General features: G+C 45.9%; 2 protein-coding genes across 3 annotated transcripts; both read left to right on the forward strand.

Annotated features, from left to right (window-relative positions):
• Positions 1-57: 57 nt before the first annotated feature.
• Positions 58-4,558, forward strand: LOC124693518 (sucrose transport protein SUT4-like). Of its 2 annotated transcripts, XM_047226987.1 has the most exons (14): positions 58-339; positions 1,090-1,155; positions 1,249-1,347; positions 1,425-1,489; positions 1,570-1,654; positions 1,772-1,805; positions 1,891-1,990; positions 2,525-2,600; positions 2,726-3,079; positions 3,186-3,329; positions 3,547-3,780; positions 3,856-3,919; positions 3,998-4,041; positions 4,133-4,558. In XM_047226987.1, the coding sequence occupies exons 1-14, from the start codon at positions 58-60 to the stop codon at positions 4,298-4,300; spliced, it is 1,815 nt and encodes a 604-aa protein (XP_047082943.1). In that variant the 3' UTR covers positions 4,301-4,558. The 2 variants fall into 2 exon arrangements, with proteins under 2 accessions (XP_047082943.1, XP_047082944.1); XM_047226988.1 differs by lacking the exon at positions 58-339 and having other exon boundaries at positions 1,450-1,489.
• Positions 4,559-5,109: 551 nt separating this feature from the next.
• On the forward strand, positions 5,110-10,291 carry LOC124693520 (splicing factor 3B subunit 2-like; the record flags this gene model as incomplete). Its single annotated transcript, XM_047226991.1, is given in 18 exon segments — positions 5,110-5,143; positions 5,228-5,344; positions 5,475-5,603; positions 5,721-5,783; positions 6,437-6,544; positions 7,376-7,453; positions 7,589-7,681; positions 8,101-8,187; positions 8,289-8,390; positions 8,492-8,611; positions 8,719-8,781; positions 8,886-9,031; positions 9,112-9,205; positions 9,315-9,373; positions 9,483-9,522; positions 9,625-9,716; positions 9,814-9,883; positions 9,978-10,291. Coding segments are annotated over 18 exon segments (1,567 nt in total), but the record flags the coding sequence as incomplete, so codon positions are not given.
• Between the last annotated feature and the right edge of the window lie 5,506 nt (positions 10,292-15,797).

Consider the following 15,797-nt stretch of genomic DNA (forward strand, 5'->3'; position numbering starts at 1 on the left):
CGCCCCGCGGACCGCCGAACCCTAGCCTACTACAACGCGCCCGGATCTGCCGCCGCCATGGACTCCGGCGGCGGGGGAGGCGGGGCCACGGCCATCCGGGTGCCGTACCGCCACCTCCGCGACGCCGAGATGGAGCTAGTCAGCCTCAACACCACCACCAACTCCAGCCCACGCGCTCCAAAGGACCACCAGCCGCGCCGGGAGGGCGAGGACGGCGGCGGCGCGGGCAGCAGGACGGGCGACACGCCCAAGTACCGGGTCGTGCTGGCCTGCATGGTCGCCGCGGGAGTCCAGTTCGGGTGGGCGCTCCAGCTATCCCTCCTCACGCCCTACATCCAGGTACCCTTCCCACCTACCCACACTCCCCTCTCGCCGCTCGCTAGATCTCGCCGGAATGCGGCGGACCAACCACTGAGTGCGTGCGAGTCAGAAACCTCTGGCTAGTCTGACTGTTGTTCAGTATGCCTGCGCGCGCATTTAGGGACGGACGGAGGAGCAAACTGCCGTGCCGTGTCTGGCTCCATCCCCGATCCCGTTCCCGTTCCCGGTGACGCCACCGCGCGTGTGTGGGGATAATACCGGTAACTACTAGATGCAGTTGCGAATCCTCACCCGATAAGGAGGCAGTTGGACGAGGTTCTGCTGCTGCTAACTAATACGCAAACTCACTAGTAGCCAGCTACTGATCAGAGCAAGCCTCTGGTGCCGCCTGCTCTGCACCAAAATTACTAGTGCTAGTTTACAGAAACAGTCCATGTGTTGTTGATCCCTTAGTGGCATAGATGTCGATGCAAATTGGGTACAAGGGGAACCACTCTTCTCTTACGAATTTAGCTATGGTTAGCAGCGATAAGGAATTCGCAGGCTGCCTATGGTGTCCTGGCTAAATAGCATCTATCCTCTTTTACTAATACCTCAAGTATATCAGATAACCTTGCTAGATGCTCTACTATGCCTCATCGCTCTATACGTGCATACATATGTCGAAGATGATTTACTGCATAATAAGAACATCAATCGCGCATTCGTTCATGGACCGCTACATCTTTCCTACGTGCTCACCTGCTGTTTATTACTGGTTATATGCAGACTCTAGGAATAGACCATGCCATGGCATCCTTCATTTGGCTCTGTGGCCCAATCACCGGTTTCATAGTAAGTATCCGAGACGACACGACTACTATTGCTCATGTTCACACTACGGTATGCAAGGTCTCACTTATCTAAATGGTTACCCTCTGACGCCAGGTTCAACCTTGCGTTGGTGTGTGGAGTGACAAGTGCCGCTCCAAGTACGGAAGGAGACGCCCCTTCATTCTGGCTGGATGCGTGCTGATATGTGCCGCTGTGAGTTATATCATGTTTCATATCTTATCGTATTCCCCCGTTCTTTACCTGCTCTAATAGGTAGATTGTACACGTAGGTAACTTTGATCGGGTTTTCTGCAGACCTCGGTTACATCTTAGGGGATACCACTGAGCACTGCAGGTAGTCCTTCATTTTGCTGCTTTGCTAACAATTTCACAAAAAGTGTACCATCACTAAAATGCTAATATGTATTTATACAGTACGTACAAAGGTCTAAGGTATCGAGCTGCTATTATTTTCATTCTGGGATTCTGGATGTTGGACCTTGCAAACAATACGGTGCAAGTAAGCATATTCAAAATTTTACATAAGATGCTATGTATTTGCACCATATCTTTGTTAATGCTGTTGGAAAGTTGAATCACTGTTCCCTTAACATTTGTTCATTCTTGGCACATCTAGGGACCTGCTCGTGCCCTTTTGGCTGATCTTTCAGGTGGTTAATACATTCAGTTAGAATCTCTACTAATGTTAAATCCACCCCTGAAGTTTCAGTCATGGAATGATACCTTATTGTGCAGGTCCTGGTCAATCTAATTCGGCGAATGCAATATTCTGCTCATGGATGGCCGTCGGAAATGTTATTGGCTTTTCAGCTGGTGCAAGCGGGAACTGGCACAAGTATGTTCTATTGTCCGTTGTTTTGTGCTTATATTATCCTGAAGCTTATTTCCAATAGTTGGCTCATGTCATCATCCAGAAGGAATCAAACTTATGCTAGTTGACATAAATGGTTAGTTGCGCAGTTTGTAATATCTGAAACCTTGCCACTATCTTAAAGATTCCTACTAATGCTAGTCAAGCTGTATCTGTAAATAGTATATTTGCTGTTCCTGCCTTGATGATGTGATTTATTTGAGCTATGGTCTTGCAGTAGCATAGGGTATAAATCTCACAAGTTGTTTTTCCACCTTTATCTTTCTGCAAGATAGCTGGCTGATGGTAACACACTTTCCTAATGGGACTTGTCCAAACAATATTGTTCAGTAATGGCAACTCATGTCTTTCCCCTCCATGATGCATTTTCCTGCTTCTGTGTGTGCATTTAAGTTTAGGAATTCATGCTACGTGAAGTTCATTTCTAGTTTCTCCCCTCGTCACCTTCAGTTGATTTGCCTGCTAAAAAGGATCTTGCTACTTTGTTTATCTATGCAGGTGGTTTCCTTTTCTAATGACAAGAGCCTGTTGCGAAGCTTGTGGTAATTTGAAAGCAGCTTTCTTAATTGCAGTTGTAAGTTCTCAGAGATTCTGCAACTTACCTAGGACTCTGAAGCTAGGTTTCATATGACAGTAGAAATGAACTGCTGGCTGCAATCTGCAGAAGTCGAGTAAGCTGACCAATTATCTATTGTGCAGGTATTCCTTGTGTTTTGTATGTCTGTTACACTTTACTTTGCTGAAGAAACCCCGCTGGAACCAAAGGATGTACACCGGTTATCTGACTCTGCCCCTTTACTGAATGGCTCTAGAGATAATGATGGTGCATCGAGTGAACAAACCAACGGAAGAGTTAACGGTCACGCGGATGCAAACAATGCTCCAGCTAGCTCCAGTCCTGAGGATTTTGTAGATGTGGGCTCCAACTCGAACAAAGACACCGTTGAGGCTTTCAATGATGGACCAGGAGCGGTTTTGGTTAACATTTTGACTAGCATGAGGCATCTACCTCCTGGAATGTATTCCGTGCTTCTGGTTATGGCTCTCACATGGGTATGTGATAAAAATCAGTTACATAGATAGATGCGTACCAGCTGCTTGCTGATAGTCTCTTTTGCTGGGAACTGATGGTGTATGTCCCTTTTTATTTGTTTTGCAGTTGTCATGGTTTCCCTTTTTCCTTTTCGACACTGACTGGATGGGGCGTGAGGTTTATCACGGGGACCCAAATGGAAACTTGAGTGAAAGGAAAGCTTATGACGATGGTGTCCGAGAAGGTGCATTTGGTTTGCTATTGAATTCAGTAAGAACCTGTGATCAATTTGTTTATCATAAGTTTCGCATGACAATAGCTAGATGCATTTGCATTCCTGGTATGTATGCTTCAATAGACAGTGCAGTTTCGTTGGTCTCTGGCAACTAGTTACTCTACGGTGGTCTTAAACCATAGCAATGGAATGTGACTGCAAGGGTATTTAGTCGGTGGCTTTAAGCCTGTAACATTTGGTTCATCCATGTAGGTTGTCCTTGGGATTGGCTCTTTCCTTGTTGATCCATTGTGCCGTATGATGGGCGCTAGATTGGTTTGGGCAATCAGCAACTTCATAGTGTTTGTCTGCATGATGGCTACGACAATACTAAGTTGGATCTCATTTAACCTGTACTCAAGTAAACTTCATCACATCATCGGAGCAGATAAAACAGTCAGAAATTCAGCGCTGGTTCTTTTCTCTCTTCTCGGATTGCCACTCTCTGTAAGCACCAGACTCTGAACACTTTCTGCCTTATTGCGTCAGAAGATGTCTCATTCTTTTCGTGCATGCTTACAGATCACTTACAGCGTTCCGTTTTCTGTGACTGCTGAGCTGACTGCCGGAACAGGAGGTGGCCAAGGTCTGTGTCACCGATGTTTGTTCTTACAGTATGCTGAGGTGATCATGGTGGACTGATAATGTTTGTACCCATGTGTAGGTTTGGCCACTGGAGTTCTAAATCTCGCTATCGTCGCTCCTCAGGTTAACCTTTTTATCTGGACTGATTTTCTTGTACATGAGCTGTTACTGAACATATCCTGACCTTTACAGCCATGTACATTCTACTTTGCAGATAGTAGTGTCACTCGGAGCAGGTCCATGGGACGCCCTCTTTGGGGGAGGGAACGTCCCCGCATTTGCTCTGGCTTCGGTCTTCTCGCTGGCAGCCGGAGTGCTCGCGGTGCTGAAGCTACCTAAGCTGTCAAACAACTACCAATCCGCTGGCTTCCACGTCGGCTGAACCGGAAACCAGCTGCTGTTTGTAATACTTAGTCCCAACAGTACTAAACCCCGTAGCCCATTTTGACATTCGTTTATATGGAAATGATTCATTTTTCCCTGCCTGTGGGATACAGAATAAGACTAGAAGATATAGAGATTAGGGTAGAGAAATAGTTAGGCCTTTGTGCATACAAGCAAGTCAATGCGAAGTTGTAAAAACAAGCTGTGTCTACATGTTTTGTTGACAGTATATTCAAGAGAAACTTTTACACTGGCATTTCCCTGTGTAAAACTAAAGTATCCATGCGTCCATATGTACTTGCGTTATGATCGCTCATGTGCATTCTGCGTTTCTGCTGTATACTTCACTTGATACTATTACAGATTTTTTACAACATCTTTTTTATTTTTATTTTTATAACTGTTCTCGACTAATGTCATTGTTGAACTACCTGTCATACACGCAAAAGTGGCTCCACCTGTCATACACACAAAAGCATTTATATTGGCGATCGGGCCTCGTGCAAGTCATTCTTTCCACGTTAAAGATGGAATGGGCTTTTCAGGCCCAATTAGCCCAGCAGGCCTAACGAAGGCGGTACACCCTCGTTAACTTACCCGAACCAAACCCAGTCCGGCCCTTCTTTCCCCAGCGCCGACCACCATGGCCGCCGAACCTAGCTCCGACCTCCCCAACGGGGCCTCCGCCGCCGCCGGGAAGAAATCGCGGGAGAGCGACCGCCGCCGGCGCCGCCGGAAGCAGAAGAAGAACAAGGCCCCGTCTGACGCCTCCGCTGCCGCCGCCGCCGCTGATGCGGACGCCGACGCGGCCGAGGAGGACAAGCCCGATTCAAAACCCCCGGTACGTGCAGCACCTCCTGACACCCCTAGGGTTTGAGTGGGGTTGCTTAGCGGCGGTCGTGCTCGTCTGACGTTGTGCGCGCAGGTGGAGATCGAGGTCGAGTACGTGGCGGAGGAGCCGGACCTCGCCGACGGCCTCCTCGCCGACTTCAAGACCATCTTCGAGAAGTTCACCTTCAAGGACACCCCCGCCGCCGACGAGGTATACGAGATCCGAAGCACCCGCCCCTCTATTTGGAGTCGTTGAGGAGCAAAACCCTACTCTATTTCGATTTGTAATCCAGCTGCTTTGCAGTGGAATCGATACTCACTAGTTTGTAAGTTGCTGCCAGGATGGGGAGAAGAAGGACGAGGCTGGCGCCGATGCGGCCAAGAAGGGGTCCGGGTCTGATTCGGACGACGATGAGCAGGATGCCCAGCAGAAGAAGAAGGAAGGAGGCATCTCCAATAAGAAGAAGAAAGTATGTTGTCCCCTGTCTCTGTCTGCCTGTTGCACTGTTGAAATGGCCTGTTACGAGGGCTTCTCATGTTTTGCGAGTCGCTCAACATATTTATGGTGTTTTGTTTGTGTTTTGAAGCTGGAACAAAGGATGAAGATTGCAGAGCTGAAGCAGATATGCAACAGGCCTGATGTCGTCGAAGTAAGCTACTGTCCTCCTTTTCTGTTTTTGTAAATCAAGTGTCCAGGGCACTTGTCCATGTAATGTTGCATTCGCAATAGCTGCCCTGCACAACTTCGATTTAAAAGTGAATTCACAAATCGCTAGTGTCTGGCTAGATCTGAAGTGAATCCATAAATTTGATTAAAATATGCATAACCATTGGTTGATAGAACTTAAAAGTGTGTCGTTGGATTTGTGTAAAGTTTTGTTCATTAACTATTAGCCTACCCCAACTTGCTTGGGAAAAGGGATTTGATGTTGTTTGTTTGTTCATTAACTATTCACATCTGGTCGTTACCATTGGCTGCACATTGCTGTTACTACACAGTAAGTTTCAAGGCAACTTTGGAGCTAATGTACTAGAAAACTGTGTTTGTAACTTGCACCTCTCACAGCTTTAAGATAAAGATGTACTTCTCTTATGAAAGACTATGACGACATGACATGCACACAAATGTACCTGTGTAGCTTGTTTAGGTGGTGTGAACATAAGAAATAATCATTATCATAGTATTAAGTAAGTTAAGAAGAAAAGTCGTCATTTGATTATTTTGTTTCACTAACTCTATTTCAACTTTGTAAATTCATTTATGTATTAGCTCCAGTTAATTCAACTGTACCTTTTCTGCTAGGTCTGGGATGCGACTGCATCAGATCCCAAGTTACTTGTCTATCTGAAGTCTTACAGGAACACTGTACCTGTCCCAAGGCACTGGTCTCAAAAGAGGAAATTCTTGCAGGTTCGTAATGCATCTACCATGAATAATATTTTGCTCTGTTTTGTGTAATTATTCAATGAGTAGACATGTCTGAGAAATGAACCTCACCAATCATAAAACAGTGCTCTTAGTAGTGGAGTTGTAGTCAAGTGCAAATCAGACCATCATTTTTCATTCAAATACAATTGTAAAAAGCATTGAGCAGCTCCCTTGATTGATATCCAATAAAAAAATGCTTTCCTAAATTTGGTTTTGAAAGGTGTAACATGCCCAGACCAAAATTCACCCAAAGCCCAGCCCTCACGTGGGATGGCATATGCATGTGTAGTACCTCACTTAGTTTTCGTTCTTGTACCATCCAAAATTGGAAGCTTGGAAGCATAGATTTTTGGGCAGACATGTATTTTATGCTAGTTTACCTCGATGTAAAGTGGCTGGGCTTTACAATGGGGTGGGTATTATTAGAAGGGATGAGCGAACGTAAAGTCGTTAAGGTTTTTCCCCTCCCTCTTATACAGATATATAATTCTTGCAGGGATGCTGCAACTTCCTGGGAGCAAGGGCTTGGTGGTACAGTACTTGAGTGTTTACTGTAGTATAAATCTGAGGTGTTTCATCTAGTTAATTAATGCGATGCATTTTTTGAAAGAGATTATGGTCTAGCTAGAATCTTGAACTTTTTCCCTCCCCTTTTAACTTGCACATACAAGTATCACATTTGCCGAACCAACCCATTGCAGAATGCCATCTTTTTTTGATATCGTAAGAGAACTTGAAATTATGCTTTTCTCCATAGTCTATATTATCTATATCTTGTTGATCAGATTTACATCATTATGTTGTTTCTTTCAGGGCAAGAGAGGTATAGAGAAGCAACCGTTCCAACTTCCTGACTTCATTGCTGCAACTGGAATAGAAAAAATAAGACAGGTAACTTAATATCTTGGTTCTTCGTGTCATTGCTAGGGACGTTGCATCTCCTTGACTATTCGGTAATATAGGAGTTGTTTGCTATTTGCATTTCAATTCAAGCCACTAATATTAAGTGTCTCTAATGCATTTCAGGCATATATCGAGAAAGAGGATAGCAAAAAGTTGAAGCAAAAGCAGCGGGAGCGTATGCAGCCAAAAATGGGGAAGATGGATATAGATTATCAGGTCAGTCAATCCCGGTTGAGACCAATGTAGACATACAGAAAGTACATGTCATGTGTATTTACATTTTTCCATAATGGGCAAGACAGATGCAGATTGTGGCTTATTTTCGTCGGATGTCTCGTAAGGCGTTTAGCACATTTCCTGCGCTTCCTCTGTACTTCTATATTTCTATAGACATGCATATTCAGGTTGCCAGGTGTTCAGAATTTTGTCATGTAACCTAATGTCTGCACCTATCATTTATTGTGGCCTGTTTTCTCGTCCCTACATTTTGGGTACAAATAGTGATACTGTTCATGTGAAAGTGTCTTAACTGATAATAGGATTTCATTGTCTCATTATGTTCAAATTTCAGACATGTGTTGACTTCTGGAATGATTCACAGAAAGCAAAGCCTCACCATAATTTTGTGTGTGCAGGTTTTGCACGACGCCTTCTTCAAATATCAAACTAAACCAAAATTGTCTAGTCATGGTGACCTGTACTACGAAGGGAAAGAGTTTGAGGTACTTTTGCTTTGTTCTATTCTTGATATCTGTAATGGAGATGTCCTTATTTTTAAATCTGCCTCACTGAGCACAATTCTATGCACATATGCACTCAACAGGTCAAACTTAGGGAAATGAAGCCAGGTATGCTGTCCCGAGAACTTAAAGAAGCTCTTGGCATGCCTGATGGTGCGCCACCTCCATGGCTTATAAACATGCAGGTATAGTTCTTTTGAAAGAAAATCTCCATGCAGCTGTTCTTCTGGTTGACTGCTCCTTTTATTACTGGCCAACTGTGAACTGACATAAAATTACTTTGCAGAGATATGGTCCTCCACCCTCTTATCCTTCGCTGAAGATTCCTGGTCTGAATGCTCCAATTCCTCTTGGTGCTACTTTTGGTTACCGACCTGGGGAATGGGGAAAGCCTCCTGTGGATGAGGTATGCTACATCAAATCACGTTTTGTTGGCTCGGCTGTAGTTAAATGTTTTCTCTAGTAAACTAATAACTATTCTTTTCTGATCTATTTACTTGTTTTGACTAACAGCATGGGCGGCCCCTCTATGGAGATGTTTTTGGCATCCTACAGCAGGATGAACCTAATTATGATGTATGTATAATCCAACCATCTCCCCCCTTAAATTTTTTTTGGGTTTGTTTGCTCTGAACAGCAGCTACTAGTTAGCTAACTGTTGTGCTGCATTTGTATTCCAGGAGGAGCCTGTTGACCGCAGCAAGCACTGGGGAGACCTGGAGGAGGAAGAGGAAGAGGAGGAAGAAGAGGAGGAGGAAGAGGAAGATGAACCAATGGAAGATGAAGACATGGAGGAAGGCATCCAGTCTGTCGAAACCATGTCAAGGTGCTTACATCTCTTATTTAATGGCTTGCTTATGTTCTCTTTCCTAATGTGCTAACTTATGATGCTTCTTTTGTTAATAGCACTCCCACTGGCATTGAAACACCTGATGCTATTGATCTTCGGAAGCAACAGAGGAAAGAGCCTGAAAGGCAAACCGAAAAGCAGCTATACCAGGTGAGGCCTTCCCTTCAATTATATGGAATTCCAGGCCAAATTTCATTACAGAGCTTTAGTTTCGCTTGTCGTATTTCGTAACCTATATATTTTTCTTTTCCATCTGAAGGTTCTTGAGCAGAAAGAGGAAAAGATCGCACCTGGGGCACTCTATGGATCAAGCCATACGTAAGTATCTCTAATAAAACCTGCTCATGTGTACAACTTTGTGGGATTCGTTCATGTTTTCAATTCAACCATATTGAAGAACTCATTTTGTATCTTGCTCCTTTTACAGGTATGTTGTCGGGGCACAGGATAAAGCTGGAGTTAAAAGGGTGAGCTTTGAAGTTCCCTACTCTATGTGTGCAAGTACTTCTGTTCCATGCATATCCTCTATAACGGTTCACTGAGTTTTTTCTTGGGGTTCTGTTTTGCAGGTTGACCTTCTTAAGAATCAAAAGTCCGATAAAGTGGATGTCACAATACACCCTGAGGAACTTGAAGTTATGGATGATGTTTTGGCAGCCAAGTAAGACTACTTTTAGTCAGCCGGCATTTATCCATCTGTGCCTGTCAATATCTGCAAGTTCAAACACTAACGCCTTTCCTTGAAACCCATGAAACAGGTACGAAGAAGCTCGAGAGGAGGAAAAGCTGCGGAACCAGAAGGAAGACTTCAGTGACATGGTGGCGGAGGTACCATCTTCTGCACCCTGCTATGTAGCAGTTCGACTAGAGGCAAATGCAGATTTCATTGACCTGTATCTCACATTTTTTCTTGATATTGCAGAATGCGAGCAAGAGGAAGAGGAAGCATGAGAAGGACGGGAAATCCTCGAAAAAGAAGGACTTCAAGTTTTAGATGGCGTCGTTGTCTCACATTTCTTGTTGTAGCTTGTACTTCCAAGATGTATGTATACATATGCATGGGACGATCGTCGTAGCAATCAGACCTGCACCTTTGGCTTATGAGAACGAACCGAGTAGATGAAAATGTATGCGGTTGTAGTCCATAATATAGTCTTGTGTTGAAGAGTAAACCAACTTTGTTGAGTAACATTATGGTGCAGAATTTCCTCTTGCTATTATTGATAATCCTTCTGATATTCTTCAGTGCTACATACACAGATACTATGGTGCAGATATGCGTCCACAGAGCTATGGCTCAAGTTTCGAGCTACATACACAGATACTGTGGGCGTGATTGTAGGTTGCACCATCTTGAAACAGGCCCTACCTCGAAGCAGGCCCTAGGGACTGGAGAACGGTCGGATTGGATGCACAGTCTATAGCCACCCAGTGGTCTGCACGCCCCTCAAAACACCTCCGGGCTAAGCCTCGGAGAACACTCAAATCGACTGTTTCCTAGAGTCACACTTGTCTCAGTGCCTTTTTGAGAATGTGGCGCATGAATTGATGTAGGTGGCGGAGATGGCGCGAGTTTAGGTGGTGCGACGAAAAAGCGGTGGTAGTTTTTCGGTCACCGCTTGCCTTATTTCGGCTCCTAATTTACCTCTGCTCTCACCATCCAAATTCAAATCCGCATCCCCCCCCCCTCTGTCGAGCACTTCCCATTTGGAAGTTCTTCACTGGCTGTGATGAGGAGCTCAGCGGCAGCCAACAAGCTTTATAGAAGCACAAGTGAAACCATCCTAATCTGGAGCTTTATCACTAGGAATGAACTTGATGGCCGCTAGCACCTCACCCGCGCAGTTAAAATTTCTAAGGCGAGGGGCCCTTTTCCCATAACCATGGAGAAGTGATTGTTGATCAAGCTCGCCTTCCCTTCATGATCGGTAATCCACACTTCCCCGTTAGCAATCCTTTGGATAAAATTCTTCCTTCTACAGGCATTGACCTTTGTGTGAATTTTTTTGGTGTTTGTGTCACCCTCTTTTAGAAACTTTATGTGAGCACATTGAATTTTGCTAGCCCGACCGAGCACCGCAAAACTAATGACCCTCCTCTTCCGCAAGTCATATTGATGATGGAAGAGAGAGAGAGGGATTCTTGAGCCACCTCAAGGTGTGAGATGACTTGGTGGGCTATGTGAAGGTGCAACTTTGCATTGGAGGCGAAAGATATAAGTGGAAAAATTAAATAGGAGCATCTCTAACCGCCCCTTATAATTTAGGCCTCTATATTTTGACGGTATATTTACCCCTCTTAACTTTTCCTGACTCTAACCGATTCCTTAAACTTAAGGGAGTAAAACTCAGATTCACATAAATTCATCGTAATTTCACACGATTTCGTTCCAAAGTTGATTCAAACTAGTATATAAACATACTAAAACCTAAATTAAAGTCTAGCCTAGCAGTCAAACTCATTCTCATAGCTCGAAAACATCTCATCGATGAGTTTTTTTAAGGAGTCGCTGTGATCGGAGATGAGGTCGATGACCTCCGGCTCCTTCGGACCCGAATCCGGCGGCCCTCGCAGCGCCTCGCTCCAGTTGCTTCCCACAGAGCTCCTTCATGTACTCCTCGTCGCCCTTGTGCCGCCTCAAGTCGCTCGCGAGCTTCCCTGTCCTCTCGTACAGCGGTCGATGACCGAAGCATCCTCCGGCCACGGCTCACCAAATGCGAAGTTGAGCTTCGCGCTGTGTGACATGGAACCACACTGACGCGATGTCGTAGGCTTTTGCCGCCCGCTCCACCAAGGAGAACTAGCCGGACCAGTGCCTCTCTTCGGTGGTGCAGCGTTAATCTCCGCCACCCATGTGTCCCATGGCTGCTGGCACGTACACGCCGTGATATGTTCCTGGTGCAATGGCCAATGTGGAAGCTTGGGGGAGACGATGCGGGACGAGCGATGCAAAACGGCGAACAGGAGCGGGACCACCCAGATCCAGCCATGGCGGTTGCCGGAGGGGGCTATGGCTCACGGAGGGGCCTCGACAAGGTAGGAGAGGTGGTTGGGCAGGCAAGCGGTGGGAGATGGAGCACGGTGCAGTCAAGTATAATTTTGACTACATGTTAGGGCATGTACAATCGTTCCGACGGTGGGTGTCTGTATAATCGCTACACGTCAACTGTAGACAGCGCAGCAGACAGCCTATACAATGAGGAGTCTATTTGACTGTCCATAACCACCAGAAATTCACGGAAAACACGGCGCATAACTTTCATGGCAGGCAAGATCCAACCGGCCCACTACTTGTGATGAGGTCGTACAATGGAAAGGAGGCTGTCTGTAGGCAGCGATTTTCCTGGCTGCAGATCGACTGTATTTTTACAGACAGACTATGCCGTTTTTCTTTCTCTCTCCCTCTCACGTCCTCTCTTTTCCTACGTGGACAGTGTTACAGATAGCTGACTGGATATCACTGTACATGCCCTTATAAGGGATATAGTAGGTGACGGTTAGAGGAGTAAAACTGAAATTTTACTCCGAACAATTATAAGGGATCGGTTAGAGATGCTCTTACGGAATTTGAAATACAACCAACATCCAATATACATATATTACACTGAAATCATCCAGTTGCATGCTTCAAATTAACACACCTTCTGTTGGCTAGCTCTATCCAAAGTCCCGTCTTGCTCGTCGCGACAAGGGACCAAGCAACAGTAATAGCTACCTGAGCATCACCAAGTAAACATTTCTTCTTGCTTATGTTGCAAACTTTGGGATAGAAAGGGACACGTGTTTCTGCAGCGATATCCCCAGCCTTGGAGTAGGCTTTTATGACAACGTCCAACATTCCTTTCAGATTTACAGAAACAACTTGCCTCGACAGAAGCACATGACCATTTTCACCTTTCGGCATTGCTTCATCTTTTGAATGAATGAGCACAATCTCGCTGGATGAGGACTAATCCTACGAGTCAGTCCACTACCATTCCACACAAATTCCCCTGGTTGTGGGGAGCAAGCAACGATGCCGCCATATTTGAAAGGCCACGACCCACTGTCTTTGACAACATGGACACCCAAGATAGTGGCCTGGGTTGTTTTTTTGACTGGCTCCAAGCACAACTCCAGCGTGCACAAGGCATTCTTGAAGCAGATGGTAGACATGCCAGGACCATACCCTCCCGTGTAACAGCGTGCACAACTGATCAAGTCTTTATCTTGAGGGCAGCCTTTTACTATTAGTTCGATTTCAATCCAAACCTTGTCCGTAAACACGATTGCACGGGACGGACCAATCAAGTGCAGGAAAGGATCCTGCAAGCAAATCATAAATCACCAACGTGCAATCAAGACGATGTCGTACAACAAGGAAATCAAGGTAGTATGTACAAAAAGAAAATCAAGATAGTAGCATACATACGTTCTGTTTTAGTTCTTGGGCATTGCTCCTATCGAGATAGAAGAGAATGTTTCGGTTGCGATCCACCATGTCCCGGACAGCAACCACGCCATACACAGAGAATGGCAGCTCAAGGCCACCAGCAAGTTCAGTGAGTTTCATGGAGATGATCTGCAAGGTTTCCGGGGTGGTACAGTCACTGCTGTATGACCCGCGTCCAGGCGTGTAGTGTGTAAACTGCATTGAACTCAGAACCGCTGCACCCAAGAAATGTGTTAGAAATTAACATGCGCGAACTAGCTAGAACTGGATAAAAAGGACATAACCGCTAGTTAAACAAGAGAGATGGTTTGTTTTGTTAGTTTGCTCACTGATGTCTTCGAAGGAACCACAGGTTCTCCCATGTTTGTATTTCCAAAGCCTACGGTGGGAATCGAATGTCTCCACCTCGTCCGCCATCTCCTCCTCGACGGTCTTCTTGGCTCGTGGATCATGATGAAGATCCTCCTCATCCTTTTTGTCCTCATCGCCACCTTGATCCAACATGGCCAATTTGCTGGACATATCTTTGAGCACCTGCAAGGTTTCCTTATCCAACTTCCTGTTCTTGCTTGTCAACTCATATTGGACATCTAACAAAGTTGTCTGTATCTCATCATATAGATGCCTCTCAGGGCTGGTCCTCATCATCTCTAATCTCTTTCCCAACTCATTCTCAGCTTCCGCCAAGGCTGTAATAACAGTCGACGAATCTGGCATTGGGGGCATGGTTCTGCTGTCGCCGCCAATGTCGACTTCTACCGGCAGTAGCTCCTCCTCCGCACACAGTAGTTCGTACTGTCGCTGCGCTCTGGTATCTGCTTCACTCATTCCTCCCAACTCCAGGCCAGAAACTCGGTGTATCTCATCATAGAGATGCCTCTCAGGGCTGATCCTCGTCATCTCGAATCTCTTTCCCAACTCATTCTCAGCTTCCTCCTGCTGTATGCTGCCCTCATCCTTTTGGTCGCCATCGCCACCCTGCTGCAAGGTGTCGTTACCCATCACCACTTGGTCCATGGCGGATTTGCCGCCGCCCACCTTCACAGATTCTGCAGATCTATCACCGGGATTCTTCATGTCACTAGAGCGAGTACGAACCATAGACTGCTGCGCCATGACCATGAGATTCCCTGATCCCCCCTCCATCTCCATCTCGTGAGGGATCTCCGTCTGATCCATCGACTTTTTCCCGCCGCCACACGCTTGCTTTTTTTTTCTCGCCGCCGCCTTGCTTTAGGCCGGTTTCTACCAAAGAAGGAGGCGTTCGATCGAGGTGGGACTTCAGAAATCCCTGCCCGATACGTGTGTCTATATATGTGCCGAGTGCCGACTCCAACTAGACCATAGGTTCAGATCCGTCGAGAACGAAGCCGACTCCAACTAGGACACTCACGTACGGCATGGAGAACCTAACCCAAATATCGACCAAAACCTTTGAGACTCAATGCAGCTCATCAAGGGGATTCTAACACGACCCTTCTAGTATCAGACAAGCTGCTACCCGAACCTGCAAATCATCAGCCACACCATTGGCCAAGAAAACCGCTGATGCCTCTAGATGCATTTGAAAGTGAAGGAAATGAGTAAGCTTTAGATGCCTCTGCCCTCGGCCAGTGTGAATCCAACTATAAATATATCGAATGCATCATAGCATTCAGTTACTGACTTCTTGAGAAAGAAAAGAATGTTAAATGCAGAACATGAACTTCTCAAATACTGGTGCAAGAAAGGTACTACTATGAAAGAGCAACATGCAGAACATGAACTTCTCGGCGTTGGCAACTCCCAGATCGTGTTTCGGAAGCCTAACTTGGGACAATGCAAGGGTCGGCTGAGTTTCGGGTGCGGTGTGCGGTGTACGGATGCTTCCGGGTGAAAACTCAGCGCCTCGACGCCAATGGCGGCGATGCCTGCGGGTGTTGTAACCCTGTTGGGGGCGTCGTTGTAGGTATCCGCCCCGCGGTATGTCTCCGGGTGAAAACCTTAGACCTTGTGGTCTCGACGACGGGGCGTAATGCGTCGTTACTCTCTTGGGGGTGTCGTTGTGGAGCCCTGACTCGACTTCTCGTGTCTATGTCTCCGGTGGCAATTTTGGATCTTTTGTGTTCTTTTTTGTTTTATCTTTGATCTGCTTTGTAAGAGGTTCTCCTCTCCACCTTGTATCGGTTTGACCATTGCGGCTTTATTTATAAAGCGGGGCGAAAGCCTATGTCGAGAGAGTGAAGGAGCAGAAATAACGGAAATACATTTTATTTATAGGTGTAGATGCACCCACTGCTCAAAATACATATTCCAAAATGTTTAAAAAAT

This window comes from Lolium rigidum, chromosome 2 (genome assembly GCF_022539505.1).
Source record: "Lolium rigidum isolate FL_2022 chromosome 2, APGP_CSIRO_Lrig_0.1, whole genome shotgun sequence".
In the NCBI taxonomy this organism is placed as follows: domain Eukaryota; kingdom Viridiplantae; phylum Streptophyta; class Magnoliopsida; order Poales; family Poaceae; genus Lolium; species Lolium rigidum.

Coding starts and splice junctions, on each gene's coding strand:
- LOC124693518 (XM_047226987.1), top strand. CDS start 58: ATGGACTCCGGCGGCGGGGGAGGCGGGGCCACGGCCATCCGGGTGCCG. Junction 1,348..1,424: donor GCGTGCTGATATGTGCCGCT/GTGAGTTATATC, acceptor TTGTACACGTAG/GTAACTTTGATCGGGTTTTC. Junction 4,042..4,132: donor TCGCTATCGTCGCTCCTCAG/GTTAACCTTTTT, acceptor TCTACTTTGCAG/ATAGTAGTGTCACTCGGAGC.